Genomic DNA, 21224 nt, shown 5'->3' with positions numbered 1-21224 from the left:
GTGAACATTTAGTTCTAGTTGTAGTGTTCAGTAAACATTTAGTTCTACAGTAGTTGTAGTGTTCAGTAAACATTTAGTTCTACAGTAGTTGTAGTGTTCAGTAAACATTTAGTTCTACAGTAGTTGTAGTGTTCAGTAAACATTTAGTTCTAGTTGTAGTGTTCAGTGAACATTTAGTTCTAGTTGTAGTGTTCAGTAAACATTTAGTTCTAGTTGTAGTGTTCAGTAAACATTTAGTTCTACAGTAGTTGTAGTGTTCAGTAAACATTTAGTTCTAGTTGTAGTGTTCAGTAAACATTTAGTTCTAGTTGTAGTGTTCAGTGAACATTTAGTTCTAGTTGTAGTGTTCAGTAAACATTTAGTTCTAGTTGTAGTGTTCAGTAAACATTTAGTTCTAGTTGTAGTGTTCAGTAAACATTTAGTTCTACAGTAGTTGTAGTGTTCAGTAAACATTTAGTTCTAGTTGTAGTGTTCAGTAAACATTTAGTTCTAGTTGTAGTGTTCAGTAAACATTTAGTTCTAGTTGTAGTGTTCAATGAACATTTAGTTCTAGTTGTAGTGTTCAGTAAACATTTAGTTCTAGTTGTAGTGTTCAGTAAATATTTAGTTCTACAGTAGTTGTAGTGTTCAGTAAACATTTAGTTCTAGTTGTAGTGTTTAGTAAACATTTAGTTCTACAGTAGTTGTAGTGTTCAGTAAACATTGTTCTAGTTGTAGTGTTCAGTGAACATTTAGTTCTAGTTGTAGTGTTCAGTAAACATTTAGTTCTACAGTAGTTGTAGTGTTCAGTAAACATTTAGTTCTACAGTAGTTGTAGTGTTCAGTAAACATTTAGTTCTACAGTAGTTGTAGTGTTCAGTAAACATTTAGTTCTAGTTGTAGTGTTCAGTGAACATTTAGTTCTAGTTGTAGTGTTCAGTAAACATTTAGTTCTAGTTGTAGTGTTCAGTAAACATTTAGTTCTACAGTAGTTGTAGTGTTCAGTAAACATTTAGTTCTAGTTGTAGTGTTCAGTGAACATTTAGTTCTAGTTGTAGTGTTCAGTAAACATTTAGTTCTAGTTTACATTTACATTTACAGCACTTAACAGACACTCTTATCCAGAGTGACTTACATTTTTATTTCAATTTATACACCTGAGCAATTAAGGGTTAAGGGCCTTGCTCAGGGGCCCTACAGTGGCAACTTGGTGGACGCAGGATTCGAACAAATGACCTTCCGATCAGCAGTCGAACCACTTAACACTGAGCTACCACATCCCTTAGTTGTAGTGTTGTAGTGTTTAGTGAACATCTAGTTCTAGTTGTAGTGTTGTAGTGTTCAGTGAACATTTAGTTCACTGAACACTACACCTAGAAGTTCCCTAAAACATTTAATTCTAGTTGTAGTGTTCAGTGAACATTAATTCTTGTTGTAGTGTTCAGTGAACATTAATTCTAGTTGCTTTCTATGATCTTTAATATTCTAGATTCTTCACCTCATGAGTTATCGCTGCCTACTGCAAGCCACTGGGATTACATAGGAAATATAGTGTATACTTTAATGTATAGGTCTTGAGTGATTTGAGACAGAGCCATAAAAATCGACAAAGGAGCAGAGATTTCTTCTGAGTATAGCAACCTATAGTCCGAGTGGAAATAAATAGTGATGATGAAGCATACATGAACAGAGGAATGATGTATAAACCACAGATATGGCGTGAGTTCTCTCTGACATCATCATCCTGGCACCACTGACTTTATTCATTACTGTTCACCCAGATGTCCAGATGTTTTCAGACACAGACAGGATGACTGTATTATACCTTCATAAGACAGTGCTGTTGCATTCACCATTCTGATTGGTCAGAAGGTGTTGATTCATTTTCTATAAATGATTAATGCACTCGTTTTAATACTTTGTACTAAACTGTAACACCAATGCATAGAAAACACCTCCACAATTTCTACTTTATAAAAATGTGTGACGGAATTCAGTCAAACAAAAACTCATTGCTTTATCATTCTTTTATTTATATAAGCATGATTTAGATTTAGCCAAATCTACATGAAAAGCTGCAATGCTGTAAACCAGCATCAAAATCTGCAAACATTTATTTAGTAATGAAAACTTCTGAAAGCTTCTCCTGACTTCCTAATCCCCCTCTCTGAGACCTCATGCCCTTTTGAACTGCAGTTAAATGAGTGATGATGGGTTGCCAGGTCAGGGCCAATGAATAACCCAGTTTGAATGTGTTGGGTTACTGACAAACTAACTACACACCGATACTCTGCTGCTTAATGTTGGAAAGATGTCCATGTTCTTAAAAAAACTGGCGTTTATGTTTTACCGTAATTCGAAGGGGAAAATCCTGCTTGAGTTTAAGGTTAAGAATAGCCTACATGGCATGTCTGTTTATTTTAGTTATTTAGGTTTATACTGTAAACGTATAGCCACAAGAACATTGTTTAAACCTCAGGCATTTAAGGTTCTTTAAGGTTCTTATATAGCTCTTTGTCAGGGTGGATGGTTCTGTGAACCGTGGAGCACAAAAGGTTCTTTGTAGTGTAGAAAGGTTCTTTAGGCTAGAAAAAAATGTTCTATAGAAAAATAAAGGTTTCTCATACTGTATGGCATCGCCCTTTTTGGTTCTTCTAGCACCTTCGGGCACCTTCACTTCTAAAGCACTATTCGGACGGGACTAGTTTTATGTGGGGGTAAAGTAATTATTACCAGAGATTCTCTGTGATTTTAGTCCCGTCCGAATGTGCCATCTCGGTAATCATTACGGACAATGTCAGTAAAGATTACGGCGACTTTTACCTTCTGTAAAAAGGTCCGGAAAAATTACCTCAGGTAATACTAATCCCGTCCGAATAGACCCGATGTAAATATGTACGGTAAAATTCCGTCATTTCCTGTTTAAAAGTTTTGCAAGCATGGAGGCGCTTGAAACAGGAAGCAATGTCATACGCACATGACGACAAGGAGGTTACTGTGGTGCGTAAAGCGAGTTACCCCTCCCACTTCTGCTAGTTTTACTGAGATGTCTTGTCCCGTGCAAATTAGCCAATTAATATTACAGACGTCCTGAGGTAAAATTGCATTACTCCACGTCCCCACGTAAAACTAGTCCCGTCCGAATAGGGCTCAAGACTGCAAATCCTTGGAATAGGAAAACTGTGTAAAGAGAACGTCTTTAATATACGAATGATAAATTATGTCTATCCAAATCGGCACATTAGATAATCAAAGGTTACACTTATATTACTATTTTTTCTGTCTTGTTATCTGGAGGTTGTGACTTCATCTGTTGAATTATTTAAAAAATGAATTCACAAAGAACAGATAGAAGCCATTATTTAGTCACGTATACTTTATAACACAGTGCAGTTCTTACTTTTCATATCCCAGTTTTGGAGGTTGGGGTCAGAGCACATAATTAAGAAAACCATGGAGCAGAGAGGCCTAAGGGCCTTGCTCAGGGGCCCCACAGTAGCAGGTTGGCAGTTGTGGGGCTTGAACCCCAATCCTCCGATCAACATTCCACAGGCCACAATCAACAACCTGATCAATTCTATGTGAAGGAGATGTTTTGCACTGCGTGAGGCAAATGGTGGTCACAACAGATACTGGTTTTCGGACCCCCAATACAGTAAAACTGCACAAAACTTTTGGAATGGCCTTTTATTGTGGCCAGCCTAAGGCACACCTGTGCAATAATCATGCTGTCTAATCAGCATCATGATATGCCACACCTGTGAGGTGGATGTATTTATCTCAGTAAAAGAGAAGTGCTCACTAACACAGATTTAGACAGATTTGTGAACAATATTTGAGAGAAATAGGCCTTTTGTGGAAAAAATACATAGAAAAAGTCGATCTTTGAGTTCAGTTCATGAAAAATGGGGGTGAGAACAAAACCATTCAGTGTATATTAAGCAATGACTTGCTTGCACCCGGAGCTGCTGCTATAGAAAATGAATAAACACCATCTGACCAATCAGATCTGAGATTCCAGCAGCGCTGTGGCTTCATGCATTATAATACGTATGAACCTTCACTTTATTGCACAAGTCAGTCATTAATCTGTTTATCTGCCTCCACACGCCTGGTGATTCATCTTCAGAAGATCATAAATTATTAACATCATCATCATGCTAATGACGTGATGTTTGGACTTTCTCCTTCCTTCCCCTTTATAACAAGTCTGGAGACAAATCCACCCCGTGTTTAACACAGAATCATCAGTCATTGTTTGTGTGTGTGTGTGTGTGTGTGTGTGTGTGTGTGTGTGTGTGTGTGTGTGTGTGTTTGTGTGTGATGTGTTCTGTATATCTTATTGTTGTATCGCTCTTTTGTAAAGAGAGTGTGTGTGTGTGTGTGTGTGTGTGTGTGTGTGTGTGTGTGTGTGTGTGTGTGTGTGTGTGTGATGTTCTTGCACACACATCACTCACATGTTTAAAGAGTTTGTGTGTGTGTCTGTGTGTGTGTGTGTCTGTGTGTGTGTTTGTGTGTGTGATGTGTTCTGTATATCATATTGTTGTATCTCTCCATTATAAAGAGTGTGTGTGTGTGTGTGTGTGTGTGTGTGTGTGTGTGTGTGTGTGTGTGTGTGTGTGTGTGTGTGTGTGTGTGTGTGATGTTCTTGCACACACGTCACTCACTTGTTTAAAGAGTTTGTGTGTGTATCTGTATGTGAGCGCGTGTGTGTGAGTGTGTTTGTGTGTGTCTGTTATCAGTTAGTTAGCAGTCACACACATTCAAGCACAGGAGACAATCTGCTTTAGCTTGGAGTCATGGACATCATCACAAAAGGTGTGTGTTCCAAGCTTCCTGTTTCACTCTGAGACGTCGCTTCCTGTTGTTTTTCTTTGAACTGACTCGATATACAGCATCATATCAGGACGTGTGTCATGTTCCTGATGAGCTTAATATGTATATTACATTATGGGAAAATAAACTAATCAGGACAGGATATGTAATATGATTGGTGCAGTGTCTGTTTCACATATACTGTATATATATATACTCTGACTCGTGTTGAAGCGGTTAAGTGAAGCTGCCCTGAGGGTGAATTTTGAGAATCCATTCAGAGCTGAATGGCACAGACCGCTCTGATCTATCCACTCATCCATCAACTCATCCGTTCGTCCATCATCCTACAGCCTGAAGGCTTTCTCTACTGTTTCCTCTTGTTCATGAAACTGTTTGTATTTACTCCTTTAACCCTGTCTGCCTACTAAAATAGTGTTGTATAACAGCCAGTGGAACAAATGCAGTGACAAATGGAGTCAATTTTAGCAAAAAAATGTCCAGACTAGGGCTGTTCAGTGAGTTTGTCACGGGGACGGTTCATGAAAAGCCTCATAAATGAGGGGCCGGAGAGATTCTTTGCTTCATGAGACACCCAAGTAAGATTTATTTTGTTCGTGTTGTATTTTAAAACTGCAGAACAACATCAGTGCATTTATTTATAAGAGCCAGATCACATTCATTAAGAATTGAACTCGTCATCGGGCATCAAGGCAGGATGCACCATGGACGGAGTGCCAACCCATCGCAGGGCACACACACTCTCATTCACTCACACACTACGGACAATTTTCCAGAGATGCCAAACAACCTACCATGCATGTCTTTGGACCGGGGGAGGAAACCGGAGTACCCAGAGGAAACCCCCAAGGCACGGGGAAAACATGCAAACTCCACACACACAAGGCAGAGGCGGGAATCGAACCCTGACCCTGGAGGTGTGAGGCGAACGTGCTAACCACTAAGCCGTCGTTGCCCCCCCCCCCCCCATTATTTATTAAAAAGAATTAATTTTTGTATGATTTTTTAAATGCTTTGCAAACCTTAAGGTAAAATTTCTCATAAAGTTCTGAGATGATTAAAGTTAATTGGTTTGTATAATGAGGTGTCACGCTTGGGAGTGTTCGTTAGCCTGATAAGCTTGAGGTGTGTTGATTTAAACATTGGCTACTGTACTTCTTTATATACAGATGTTAAGCTCCGGGGTTTCTCGTGACCATTTTGTAGACGATTACGATATAAGTTGAGCTGCTTACAGTGAAGTGGTAACTTAACACTCACGTCATCTCCTGATGGGTCCGTGTGCTTCATGCTAAGACAATATTAGTGAAGTGAAATGGGTCAGAACCACCATGTAATTAGTCCTTTTACTTTACTATATGTTTTGGAACATGAGACAAATTCACTCTTTCCTTTTCTCATTCTCTCTAACTCTGTCTTCTTCTTTCTCTCCCACTCACTTATTCTCTCTTTTCACTCACTCTTTTTCTTCCCCTCTCTCTCTCTCTCTCTCTCTCTCTCTCTTTTTCTTCCTCTTTCACTCTCTCACTCTTTTTCTTCCTCTTTCTCGCTCACTCCCTCTTTCTCTCTCACTCAATCTTTCTATTTTTCTCTCACTCACTCTCACTTTCTCACTCACTCTTTTTCTTCCTCTTTCTCTCTCTCTCTCTCTCTCATTTTTTCTACCTCTTTCTCTCTCTCTCAGTCGTTTTCTTCCTCTCTCTCTCACTCACTTTCTCTTTCTCTCTCTCTCACTCTTTCTCTTCCTCTTTTTCTCTCTGTTGTTTTCTTCCTCTTTCTCTCTCACTCACTCTTTCTCTCTTTTCTTTCACTCACTTTTATCTCTCTCTCTCTCTCTCTCTCTCTCTCTCTCTCTCTCTCTCTCTCACACACACACACACACACACACACACACACACACACACACACACACACACACACACAATCTATGACATAAGACAAACATAAGAGACACCAGTACAGGACCATAAGTAGAAATAAGGATAGTCTATTGTTCTCTCTCTCTCTCTCTCTCTCTCTCTCTCTCTCTCTCTCTCTCTCTCTCTCTCTCTCTCTCTCTCTCTCTCTCTCTCTCTCTCTCCAAGCGTGTGAGTTTCCCCCACAGTGAATGTCACACTTTACTCAAAAAACATGCAGAAGAAACCTATTTCAGTTGGCATTACCATATTCATTATGTGAAACATTTCCCAGGCCACTATGTTGTATATGATTCTGATGACAAACCTGACTTTGATGTAAAACAGCTCAGGCTGACCATCTAAGAGCTTTCAGCCAATAGAAACATAGCCCTGGTGCCACAGAGAACAATCCTGGCCTTCGTCTCATCTCTGCGACCAGCTGCATGTCACCGCATCATGAGTTCATGAGAAATAGGCTGCAGATGCCGTTACTCGTCGTGTTCCTCGGACATCATGCTCATTCATTTCACCTCCTTTGTACTGTATATGCCTCAGAGTCAGTTTTGCTCACCTGGCCTGGGATTACGTCGGATTATGAGATGATTGTAGACGCTTTAAATAGGAGCAGTTCATACGCAAGCCGTTTGTGTGCGCACACAGAAGAGAGCTTGAAGTTAGTCAATATTTAGAGAGCGTGTGCTGAGGCAGAGCAAATAGGAGTGTTTATCGTGCAGCTGTGGATCAATCTGTCGTACCACCTTCAGCATACAGAGTGGGGCCTTTTTGTGGAGGAGGAGGAGTTAATAATAGAATGTTAACAGGCTAAATATTGCTAACGTGTCATTATGCATGAAAAAGTCTGCTAATAGACGGCTATTAAAACTCTGATAGATAAGAGCCGGTGCATAGTGCAATGTTCGACACAGCTAGTTTTTATCATGTGATCACTTGTTGGACCTTCGGTGTGTTGTGAAAAGCAGGTGAGAGACGTCGTGTTGCATCACAGCTTTGCGTGAGCCTTGTGTTATCGGAAACTTCAGTAATAATGTGTTATGATCTATTTCTAGATAAGGAGACCCACAATACTGGGTTTAATAGGTTTTAAATCACTTTATATTGCAGTGTGTGTGTGTGTGTGTGTGTGTGTGTGTGTGTGTGTGTGTGTGTGTGTGTGTGTGTGTGTGTGTGTGTGTGTGTGTTCAGTGTCATGTTGTTACACACATCGCTTATTTGTTTAAAAAGAGAGTGTTGTGCTTTGTATATCATGTTGTTGCACATGTCTGTGTGTGTTCCTGTGTTCGTTTGTGTAATGTGTTTTGTATATCACGTTGTTGCACGTTACATCACTTATTTTGTATTGTGTGTGTGTGAGTGTGTGTGTTGCTATGTGATATGTTTTGTATATCATGTTGTTACACACATTTTTTACTCATTTTTAATGCGTAATGTGTTTTGTGTACCATGTTGTTGTGCACAGATTAGTCATTATTTTTATTTTGGGTGTGTGTGTGTGGTGTGTGTGTGTGTCTGTGTGTGCAGCTACATGACAGATGGAGGACTGAGTGTGTATAAACGTCGGACACACAAACACTCCTCCACGCTCCTCCACTGTGAGAGCCAGGCTGACATTGACAGGTAGGTCTTGACTTTTGACCTTTCAAACTCGACATGCGTCTGCTTAAGTTCACGTGCACTGTCACACACACACACACACACACTCAATCATTCACTCACTCTCTAACTCAGTCACACACTCACTCACTCACTCTCTAACTCACTCACACACTCACTCTCTAACTCACACTCTCACACACTCACTCTCTAACTCACTCACTCACTCACTCTCTAACTCACTCACTCACTCACTCTCTAACTCACACACTCACTCACTCACTCACTCTCTAACTCACTCACTCACTCACACACTCACTCTCTAACTCACTCACTCACTCACTCTCTAACTCGCTTACTCTAACACACTCACACACTCACTCTCTAACTCACTTACTCACTCTCTAACTCACATGCTCGCTCACTCACACACTCACTCTCTAACTCACTCACTCACTCACTCTCTAACTCACTTACTCTAACACACTCACTCACTCACTCTCTAACTCACACACTCACTCTCTAACTCACTCACTCACTCTCTAACTCACACACTCACTCACTCACTCACTCTCTAACTCACACACTCACTCACATGCTCGCTCACTCACTCACTCACTCTCTAACTCACACACTCACTCACTCTCTAACTCACTTACTCTAACACTCTCACACACTCACTCTCTAACTCACTCACTCACTCACTCACTCACTCTATAACTCACTCACTCACTCTCTAACTCACACACTCACTCACTCTCTAACTCACTTACTCTAACACTCTCACACACTCACTCTCTAACTCACTCACTCACTCACTCTATAACTCACTCACTCACTCACTCACTCTCTAACTCACACACTCACTCACTCACTCTCTAACTCACTCACTCACTCACTCACTCACTCTCTAACTCACTCACTCACTCACTCTCTAACTCACTTACTCTAACACACTCACACACTCACTCTCTAACTCACTCACTCACTCTCTAACTCACTCACTCTCTAACTCACTCTCTAACTCACTCACTCACTCACTCACTCTATAACTCACTTACTCTAACACTCTCACACACTCACTCTCTAACTCACTCACTCACTCACTCACTCTCTAACTCACTCACTCACTCACTCTCTAACTCACTTACTCTAACACTCTCACACACTCACTCTCTAACTCACTCACTCACTCTCTAACTCACACACTCACTCACTCACTCACTCTCTAACTCACTCACTCACTCACACACTCACTCTCTAACTCACTCACTCACTCACTCTCTAACTCACTTACTCACTCTCTAACTCACTCACTCTCTAACTCACTTACTCACTCTCTAACTCACTTACTCACTCTCTAACTCACTCACTCTCTAACTCACTTACTCTAACACACTCACACACTCACTCTCTAACTCACTTACTCTAACACTCTCACACACTCACTCTCTAACTCACTCACTCACTCTATAACTCACTCACTCACTCACTCACTCACTCACTCACTCACTCACTCACTCACTCTCTAACTCACTTACTCTAACACTCACACACTCACTCTCTAACTCACTCACTCACTCACTCTCTAACTCACACACTCACTCACTCACTCACTCTCTAACTCACTCACTCACTCACTCTAACTCACACACTCACTCACTCACTCACTCTCTAACTCACTCACTCACTCACACACTCACTCTCTAACTCACTCACTCACTCTCTAACTCACTTACTCTAACACACTCACACACTCACTCTCTAACTCACTCACTCTCTAACTCACTTACTCACTCTCTAACTCACATGCTCGCTCACTCACTCACTCACTCACTCACTCTCTAACTCACACACTCACTCACTCTCTAACTCACTCTAACACACTCACACACTCACTCTCTAACTCACTTACTCACTCTCTAACTCACATGCTCGCTCGCTCACTCACTCACTCACTCTCTAACTCACTTACTCTAACACACTCACACACTCACTCTCTAACTCACTCACTCTCTAACTCACTCACTCTCTAACTCACTCACTCTCTAACTCACTCTCTAACTCACTCACTCTCTAACTCACTCACTCTCTAACTCACTCACTCTCTAACTCACTCACTCACTCACTCTCTAACTCACTTACTCTAACACACTCACTCACTCACTCTCTAACTCACATGCTCGCTCACTCACACACTCACTCTCTAACTCACACACTCACTCACTCACTCTCTAACTCACACACTCACTCTCTAACTCACTCACTCACTCTCTAACTCACACACTCACTCTCTAACTCACTTACTCTAACACACTCACACACTCACTCTCTAACTCACTTACTCTAACACACTCACTCACTCACTCTCTAACTCACATGCTCGCTCACTCACTCACTCACTCTCTAACTCACACACTCACTCTCTAACTCACTCACTCACTCTCTAACTCACACACTCACTCTCTAACTCACTTACTCTAACACACTCACACACTCACTCTCTAACTCACTTACTCACTCTCTAACTCACATGCTCACTTACTCACTCACTCACTCTCTAACTCACACACTCACTCACTCTCTAACTCACACACTCACTCACATTTTCACACACAAGTTTGAAAACTTTGAATATTAATGAGGCTTCTGTGTATATTAATGAGGCTGTGGTGAATATGGGTGCTGCAGATTGTGTATCATATAAACCACATGTTGTGTTGCATCCTAATTATATGTAACTGCAGTAATTTAAGTTTACACAGCATATTGATGTCATTTCTCTCCTTTAAAGCAATTGACAAAAGATTCAATGCAGGACTCTCACCATTTAGTGCTGTTAGACTTCTTTAGACCACAGCATCAAAAAAAAGAAGAAATAAATGTATATGTTATGATTAAAGTTTTTGTGCCATTTCAGGCCCAAATATTTACACATGCCACCTTTAACTTCACAAGGAAATACAGTACTGTCTATCGTAGAAAACTTAGTCCTCATGTTGCAGTGTGTCTCATTGTAGTAACAGAGCCTCTATTGTTTGACTAAAAATCTTTAATCACACACACACACACACACACACACACACACACACACACACACACACACACACACACACACACACACACACACACACACGCAAACATCAGCTTGTGTTTTTCCTCGTTTGGTTCATAAATATCTGACTTGGCGTTGTTATGTCTACATTTGTGTGCATGCATGCGTGTGTGTGTGTGTGGGGGGGGGGGGGGTTCCTGTGTGCATGATTGCCTGGAGCATCTTTACCAAATAACAATCAACAATGTGCTCAAACCGCCTTTTCAGGAACACACACACACACACACACACACACACACACACACACACACACACACACACACATATTATTAAACACATGCAAAAAAGGAAACTAATTTGAGACAGCCGTCATCGTCCTCGTTATTAAAAGTGTCTGAACAGAGCATGACTCACTGACAGAGACGAGAGAACAACGGCGCAGATAAAACGAGAAGAATAGATGAAAAGACGAAGATCTGTGAATACAAAACACTTTGTTCGCACGAGTGTTTGTGCGTGTGTGTGAGAAAGTGAGAGCGAGACTGTGTTAGTTGACCGAGTTCTGAAGGACGCACATGTTTTATTAAAGAGATATTAGCTCATGAAAGGATGAAACAAAGTTCTTTGTTAGTCTTTTTTTTTTATCTGGCTGAATGCTGTTTTGTACTTACACACGAGGTAGAATCCAGAAGTTCATAGAAAAATCCAGTTGTTAAAATGCATCTCATAATTAATGATTATATCTAGCATTATCTCAGAAATTATGATAGTAAAAGTATCATCGTCATGAGGGTTAAGTTTAGGGTTAGGGTGAAATTTATGAACCTTGTCTTTGTGACAACAGAAAAGTAGAAATCTGGTAAAATGATATAAATTGGAGGAATTCATTATCACTATTAATATTAGTATTAGTATCATTAAGGAGCTTTAAACTGAACGTTTGTCTCGCTGTCGTCTCACTGTGGCGTTTTGGACATCTGGGGGGAAAAAAAACCACCTCATCCACTAACACGTGTTTATGATTTTTGTGGCGTTCTGTGGTATTTTTTTTTTTTTTTTCTCTCTGCCTGCTGGAGTTTTCTAGTTAGTAACATTGGCACCTCTGAATCGAGCTGATAGTTCGTCTTCATGGTGCCTTCTTCTTGTGCTAGCTCAGAGATTAGCAAACTGAACGAATATAGCAGAAAAGAGAGGGAGGGCTGTTAGGTTTTGTTTTGGTGCTGTCACTTTTGTAGACAAAATAAACCCTCCACATGTCCCCCACAGTATGTTTGTTCACCTGAAATGTTTGACACGATTAAATATCAGAGAGGATTTGAGATGTGTTCCCCTTGTTTGATCTGGTATCACGCCCCGTTCTCCTGTGTGTACTTTGGAGAGCAAACACACACCTTGACGTGATAAATATTTGTTTGGGAGAGTCGACTTTGGATGTTCGTCGTTGACCTTATAAGGACATTTTCTCCCGATCGTCCAGGTGTATTCTGGGAAGTCAATGCCCAGTATCTGTCAGTATCTGAGTGCTCGAGTCCGAGCGATGCGGCCGATTCAGAGATGATCAAAGTCCTGTTGAAATGTTGCTTCGGGGCAGGAATCCAGCAAGAATTCCTGAAGTTTCTGATTTGGTGTTTAATTTAAAGACCTGCTTCTCTAAGAGCTGCCTGATAGCAGGTGGAGTAATAAATCTTTAGTGCTGTGTTTTCCTTCCAGTCCTTATCGATTAAATCTACTGCTGAATATGGCGATAAATAAGTGAGAGCGATTGTCTCGTCTCTTCTCTTCTGTTCACTTCTCTTCTGTTCACTTCTCTTCTGTTTTTTCTGTTATGTTTTCTATTATCTTCTCTTTCTTTCTTTCTTTCTTTCTTTCTTTCCATGTTCATTTCTTTATATTTATGTATTAATGTATAGATATAGTTACATCACAGTACAGTAAATACAGTATTGTGTTTTGAATGGCTTTCAACTTTTTTTACTCTAACAGTGTAATATTTATTCTTTGTGATGAGAAAAATTGGAGTTGTGTTCAGTGTACATTTTGTGTTTTAAACAGAACCCTAGTAAAGGTCAGAAGTCATTTTGAGGTAAACTGGTGCATGTGGAGATGGGAAAGCGAGAGTGTGAAAGCTATTAAGTGTTCGCTTTGTAGTGTACATGTCTCCTTTTGTCTGGTGAACTGAAGATGAGCCCTTCAGCATAGTTTTTTGTAAAACACCAGAGTAACTGGTAGTGCAGGTGGTGTGTGTGTGTGTGTGTGTGTGTGTGTGTGTGTGTGTGTGTGTGTGTGTGTGTGTGTGTGTGTGTGTGTGTGTGTGTGTGTGTGTTGGGTTTTTATGTGTTTTTGACACTCTGGGTCTATTTCCTATTTTTAAAGACAAAATGACCTTAAGGGGACTTTCTATGACACATACACATGCATTCATGCAACACACTCAAATACACACCAAGCATCACACACACACTCTTAAATGACATCATATCTTGCATATGGTATCTGAATTCCTCTCTAATATCCTGTCCATATAGGGATGTTCATATTTCTGGGCTTTGATGTGTGTGTGTGTGTGTGTGTGTGTGTGTGTGTGTGTGTGTGTGTGTGTGTGTGTGTGTGTGTGTGTGTGTGTGTGTGTGTGTGTGTGTGTGTGTGTGTGCCTTGGAGTGTATCCAGTATGGGTGTGTAGGGATCTGTCCCAGTTTTTTCTTTTAGTCTTGTTTCCCAGATCCCTTAGTCACCCAGACAGGAGCTCACGTTTCAGAAAAGTGAACACACACAGTAGTTCCTCTTAAGCTCCTGTCAACAGCTATGGAAAGTAAATACTCACCTCATGACACCAGCCGCTGCAGCGCAGCAGGATCATCTCATATTAACTACAGCAGTAGTGGCTCAGCTTCTGCACCAGTGACCGGAACATTCTCAGTTCAATTCCCACAGTTGTCACATTGAGGTTTTAAGCAAAACACTTTAAGTTTAGCCAAAACTGAAATTCACACTTACCCCAACTGTAATTGAGTATTCAAGACATTATTCTGGTGTCTGGGGTTTTAACGTCTTATTTTTTTGCTAACTTTCCCAAGTTACCAGTCGTAATGTTTCTTCAGACTGGGTTATATGTGACATATGACTTTGTGTGCACTTTGTATGCAGAAGCAGAGCAAATACAAGCAGCATTGCTTACGTACTTCATGCTTTTTACATACACCTGCAGAATTAAAAGGGACGTCAAATAGACTGTAAAATGTTTATGTTAAACACACTGACAAGCAGTGTTAAAACTTTCTGCCGTCATTGTGATTATTGCCATGATCCATTTCTGCGTTGAAAAGTATTTATTGAATCTAAAAAAAAATCCAGAAAACTGACTGATAAACTTAAAATTCTAACCAGTACTTAATAAAGGTCTTAATAAAAGTCATGAAATGTTAGTTTAGACAGTTTACAGCTTAGTCAGATTATGGCAGTCAGTTTACCTTCATGCAAACTTTTGTCATGTTTTTGTGAAATGGGGAGACCAGAAAATCTAGGTATAAACATGCAAAAAAAAAAAAAAGAAATTGCAAAATCATTACCAAAAAAATTCAAAATCATTACTAGAAAGAAGCAATTTTTAGTAGTAGTATTAGTAGGAGCAGACGTAGTATTAGCAGCAATGCTAGTAGCAGCAGTAGTTGTATTAGTAGTAACATAACTAGCAGCAGAAGTAGTAGTAGAAGTAGTAATAGGTGAAGTAGAAGTAATGGCAGCAGAAGCAATAATAGTAGCAGTAACATCAGTAGCAGTATCAGCAGTAGCATTAGTAGCATTATAATCGGTAGTCGTAGCAGTAGTAGTATTAGTAGAAGTAGTAGCAGTAGTAGTAGCAGTAGTATTATTAGTAGAAGAACTATTAGCAGAAGCTTAAGTAGCAGTAGCATCAGTAGCAGTATAATTCGTAGTAGTAGCAGTAGTAGTATTAGTAGAAGTAGTAGAAGAACTAGTAACAGTAGCATCAGTAGCAGTATTAGCAGTAGCATCATTAGCATTATAATCAGTAGTCGTAGTAGTATTAGTAGAAGTAGTAGAGCAGTAGCATCATTAGCAGTATTAGCAGTAGTAGTAGCAGTAGTATTATTAGTAGAAGAACTAGTAGCAGTAGCATAAGTAGCAGTAGCATCAGTAGCAGTAGTAGCAGTAGTATTATTAGTAGAAGAACTAGTAGCAGTAGCATAAGTAGCAGTAGCATCAGTAGCAGTATTAGCAGTGGTAGTAGCAGTAGTATTATTAGTAGAAGAACTAGTAGCAGAAGCTTAAGTAGCAGTAGCATCAGTAGCAGTATAATTAGTAGTAGTAGCAGTAGTAGTATTAGTAGAAGTAGTAGAAGAACTAGTAACAGTAGCATCAGTAGCAGTATTAGCAGTGGCATCAGTAGCATTATAATCAGTAGTCGTAGCAGTAGTAGTATTAGTAGAAGTAGTAGAGCGGTAGCATCAGTAGCAGTAGTAGTAGCAGTAGTAGTATTAGTAGAAGAACTAGTAGCAGTAGCAGCAGAAGTGGTAGCTGTAGCATCTTTTGCAGTTTTAGCCATAGGAATAGTAGCAGGAGTAGTGGTTGCAGAAACAGTAATAGCAGTAGTAGCATTAGACGTAACAGCAGCAGTAGTAGTATTAATAGCAGCAGCATCAGTAGCAGTAGAGCTGTAGTAAATTTCGATAGTAACAGTATGTCACAATTTACATAAACAAGTCTGTTTGAGATAATACTGATAAAAGTATACTTGAAAGTGCGTGTGTGTGTGTGTGTGTGTGTGTGTGTGTATGGTTTTCTGAATTATAGTGGGGGTTAGAACAGATTGTGCTGTGGTATTGTGGCTGGTGTGTCATGTGTGCAGTTTTCAGGATCTCTAAAAAACCCCACCACTAAATTATAATTTTGATTCAAAAGTCAACGTACAACTGAACATTTAACTGAAAGTTTAAGAGCTCCTCAAAACTGAGCTCTTGAAAACTGAGAGAAAACAAGGTACAAAGAGAGATGGGGAAAGAGCAAGCAAGTGAAAAGGGATTAAAGAAAGGATGAGGATAAAAATGGAGAGAGAAGAGAGTGAAAAATGAAGAGAGGCACAGAGAAGAAAAGTGAGAAATGGGGAATTAAAGAAAGAGGCAGACAGTGGAGGAGAGGGGCGTGAGAATAATGGAAAGCTCTTCAGACTGAGTGGAGGTGAAGTAAATCTCTTTCTCTGTATCAGGCTCTTGTGGCATCAAGGGGCTGTCCTCACAAACACACACACACACACACACACACACACACACACACACACACACACACACAACAAATAGAGAGGACTTTTCTTTTGTGGCTGGTCTCCACAAAGATCTACATATTTTATATGATTAAATGTTTTCTTTAATTTACTGTGCTAGGTGTAGCATAACATTAATTAGATGCCTTAATATTTAGATCAATAGAAGGTCCTAAGATAGTAAGACAATTCTGCATGCATGTTTTTGTGTGTCTTCCTGTCTGTCAATAACAGGGACTTCAACATGTTTGTGAACTTGTGCAGATGTGGTAAAGGGCAAAGGAAACAGATTTTTGGAGTAAATAAGGATGTAGCAAGTCTCTCCATTACTGCATGTGTTTGCCTGGAGCTCATTTGATGACGTCATCTTGTAATTCCTCTTTATAATGTTATAATTGGATTACTAGGTTGCTTGCGGTTTGTCAAATCTTTCAGCCTCTATAGACGGCAGACTCTATACACGGCAGAAATACATCACCAAGCAATATGCAATTATTTTGAATGTAGCTGGTTAAAGCAAGCTTTGCTAGCAACGAGCTCTACTTTGTAGATGGGAGTGAACTGTGAATACCATTGGTTTTTTCTTACTGATTTCACATTTACTACCAGTAATATTTTAACTGTTGATGCTTTTGTAATGACAAACAGATTCACACCAACAGGTCTCTTAAGGTGTGATCACTGTAGAGCACTTCTTTTACTGCGGAAAAGTGTGAACCAGTCCAGAGACAAAGCAGGTACGTACATCGTTACTAAGAAAAAGAGCTAAGAGATTCTTAAAGTCATCAAATCCAGATGTATGCTGGGGTGTGAGGGTGTGTGTGGGCTTGTAAGGGTGTGTGTGTGAAAGGGGAGTGACCCAGAATACTGCTAATGCTGTCTAGAGTTTTGAACAAAAAAAAGCCCTAAAGCTACTGTTAATGCTTCAGAAAGAAAGAAAATGAAGTGAGAGAGGGAGAGAGTTTTTGAGAGGTTATTCTTAATACAATGCAGTGTGTTGTGTTTCTAAAAAAAAAAAAAAAGGATTTTAGGAAAAGCCAGGCTAATGATAGAAGCCTTTTGTATTGTAATTGTGTTGTCTTACAAAAGCATCTTGAGCTTATTAAAGTTCAAACTGGAATAATGAGAAACAAGCGAGATGGCACACATAGTCCAACGTGTTGCTTTGCTCTGGAGGAGTGGCAGCCTCGACTAAACAGATCCATCCATATGTGCATTTGCACATCTGTTGGTCATGGAACTTATGATAAGGGCAACAAAACCAATTGCAAGAATGAGCGAACTTCTTCCCTGTGGCAGGACTCCGGACGAACCAATGAGAGCGGCTCTAGAGGGGGGCTTAGCAAACACAGCATGGCGGACCCCCTCTTTAAACAACCCGGAGAGAAAGAGATGGAGAGAATGAGGCAGTGTGACCCCTCTTATCTGTCATCAGCTGGAGGAAATGGCCTCTTCAGCCTCTTCCTCTCCCCCTGCTGATGCTTATTCTGGATGAGTGACATCCAGGCGGAGGCACTTCAGACCTCGTCGTCAATCAGCTCTTAATCAGACTTAAATCTTGCAATGTAAATGAACAACACTACAGGGGCAAGGGTAGAGGCTGTGTTAGTTTATTTCTTGCTTTGTTGTAGACAAGTAGTCAGTCATTTACTAATCCTATAATCTTAGAACTGTTTGACTTTACTGGTTACTTTACACTGGACCAGTGCACTGGATGATTTCAAAACCCATTCTACTATATAAGTTCAATTTTTGGGTCTGGTCCTCTTAATGTTTCTTCCTCAAGTCCTTTGCCCTTGACGTTTTCTCAAGGATATACATCTAAATCTGTATTTTTGTAAAGCTTTGCATGGCACTAAAACATATCTATTGGTTACCAATTTAATACAAATGGAGGCAATGAATGAGCTTTGGTATGACTCCTTAGCTTGGAACCAAAAATGACCTAATGGTACCTAATTATATAGTTATTATATTTATCATCATTTACTCATTCGTTTATTCATCTTCAGTAACTTCACAGAGGCTATTCCTGGGAACACTGGGAATATTCCCTGGACCGGACATCAGTCCTTTGGTTCACAACATGCACACAACTCATTCAAACCAAGGTGACATTTACAGTAGGTAGTTCAAAAACCTGTTTCAGGAGGTGAGGAAACCAGAGAATTAACAGGTAACCCACACAACCATGAACCTCAAAGCTCTGAGGCAGCATCACTGCCTGCTGGATCACCTGAGAGTACATTTGTTCTATATTTGTCACTGCCATAGCATTATCATTGCCATGTGTTACAACCAATGGTGTTCTAGTTACTAAGAAATAGTAACTAGTTAAAGTTACTAGTTACTTCATTCAAAAAGTAACTCAATTACTTTGTTGATTACTTACACCAAAAAGTAACATGTTAGTGTTAAAAGTAACTATTTATTTACTTTTTTAAAGAACGTTTTAATGTTCCCATTAATGCCCTTTTATGCGTTATGGTCTATACAAACACAAAACTGTTTGTTGATCTGTCCCTGGCTAACAGTCCGGTTAAAATCTAGTCGCTGTTGTTTGGCTGGAGGGGCTTGACTCACTTCGAGTGTGTCCACCGACACCGAGTTAGCTTAGGGTTAGGGGGATGTGGTAGCCTAGCGGTTAAGATGTTGGGCTACCAATTGGAATGTTTTGAGTTCGATTCCTATGTCCACCAAGCTGCCACTGCTGGGCCGCTGAGCAAGGCCCTTAACCCTCAATTGCTCAGTTGTATAAAAAATGAGATAAAAATGTAAGTCGCTCTGGATAAGGTCATCTGCTAAATAATGTAAATGCCTTCTAGCTTCGTCGAGGCATGTAGTTTATGGAGGTGCTTCGACAGATTGGAGTTGCTGTTTATCGCAGTAGATAGGACCTTCGAACCAGAAAGACACAGCTTACATTTGACTAAAAGTGAAATAATGAGCATCTTTCCACTTTGAGAAACTCGTCTTTCTCTCGCCTTGACTCGCCATTACTGCCGCACATACTTGAATAAACGGAAACACGCCTACAGCGCGGCGTCTTCGTGTTTACAGTGGTTGGCATCCAGCAGTCCTACAATGCGTCGCTGCTGTAAACAGGTTAGGCTGTAGGCTACACTCCAGTTAAAATGAATGGACCATATGGTAACGGTAACGGAGTTACTTTATTTAAAAAGTAATGCATTAGAGTATTAGTTACTGTCAAAAGTAACTGCGTTACAGTAACGCGTTACTGCCCAACACTGGTTGTAACTAATATAAAAACAGCTGAATTGATGAAATAAAATGTTAATACAATCATTTTTTGGGACAAACAGTGGCTTTATTGTGTGTCATAATCGTATTGCTGTAATCTCATTTCTGAATTAAAAACCCTTAATGACAAGCTGCTGCAGAGGGTAGGGTTACCACCTCATAGCTCCAGGGTTTTTTGCTCGATCCTCAGCTCAGGATTATTATCTGTGAAGATTTGCATATTCTTTGGTCTGTGTGAGTTTCTTCCAAGTTATCTGGTTTATTTCAACCAACCAAAAACGTTGCAGTAGATATTTATCTTAGATTGCCTCTAGACATGAATGAATATTTGGATGTGTAGCCAGGGTGTATCCAGGATGTATTCCAGTCTTGCACGAAGTAATCTTCAGATCCACTATCACCCTACTCAAGATAAATTAGGTCCTATTGTTCAGCACAGAATTACATACTGACTTGCAAGAATCTTGTGAATCTTCAGACTCTTGTTAAGATTGTATGGTAGTACCATGTGTCCAGCCCGACTCCGGTTTTGTGTCCGACAAAGGACTTTACACTCTAGAAAGAGACAGTAGAAGGGCTTCACACTCTGGGCAGTGCTAATGAGCACCTTCAGACAATAGGCTTAATAACACTGAAGTGCCAGCCCACCCAACTGCCTATTCAGGTGCTAATTGAGAAGAGACAGAGAAGTAATAAAGGAAGGTCCTTTAGCACCCCCAATGAGTCCAGTTGTAAGATGACTTGTAAAGCCTTGCATTTGTGCACATTTTTTCTCAGTGGACTATAAGGTAAGGCAAATGATTGAGAACACATATAAATCTATTACATTTTTATATTTGCTTCTTTCAGGCACATTTATTGATAGCTCCTTTTGAGACTCCAGAAGAATCAGAAGTATTTAACTGTTTGAAAGCTGCCCCTCAAACAAAGGGACTGGCGGGATAGTAAACAGGGAGTAGTAGTAGGTGAAAGTTCACATTTTGTTGTCTGTCCTAATAAAATGGCAGGAAGTTTCAACAGAAAAGGATTTTACATTTCCAACCATGCTTCATACTCTGGAGACTGGTGGTACAATCAGCCGTACTAGCAGAAATGGCAAAATTCTTAAACCCAAACTTGTCCAGGTGTTGCGAAGAGACAGAGTCTGTATCCAGACCTTGTGCATTCTATAGTATATGTACGATATCAAGGTACTTGATCACGTACTTCAAATCTCTGTGATGGCTGTAATCTCTATGAGAGGATCTCAGTTATGGTTCAGAAAGTTGTGAATTTAATTCCTTAAACCAGACCATTAGCCATTCAGTTT

At 40.0% G+C, this 21224-nt stretch overlaps 1 protein-coding gene across 2 annotated transcripts in view; it reads left to right on the top strand.

Annotated features, from left to right (window-relative positions):
* nav2b (neuron navigator 2b) overlaps window positions 1-21224 on the top strand; it is a 121793-nt gene that overhangs the window by 62977 nt on the left and 37592 nt on the right. For both annotated transcript variants that reach the window (XM_047802364.1, XM_047802363.1), the window contains one exon: window positions 8253-8348. In XM_047802364.1, coding sequence (XP_047658320.1) covers window positions 8253-8348 — 96 coding nt within the window. The remainder of the gene's footprint in view (window positions 1-8252; window positions 8349-21224) is intronic.

Source organism: Tachysurus fulvidraco, chromosome 17, assembly GCF_022655615.1.
Source record: "Tachysurus fulvidraco isolate hzauxx_2018 chromosome 17, HZAU_PFXX_2.0, whole genome shotgun sequence".
Taxonomy (NCBI): domain Eukaryota; kingdom Metazoa; phylum Chordata; class Actinopteri; order Siluriformes; family Bagridae; genus Tachysurus; species Tachysurus fulvidraco.
Note: the sequence above shows the minus strand (reverse complement) of the source record. Positions and strands in the feature narration are given on the sequence as shown.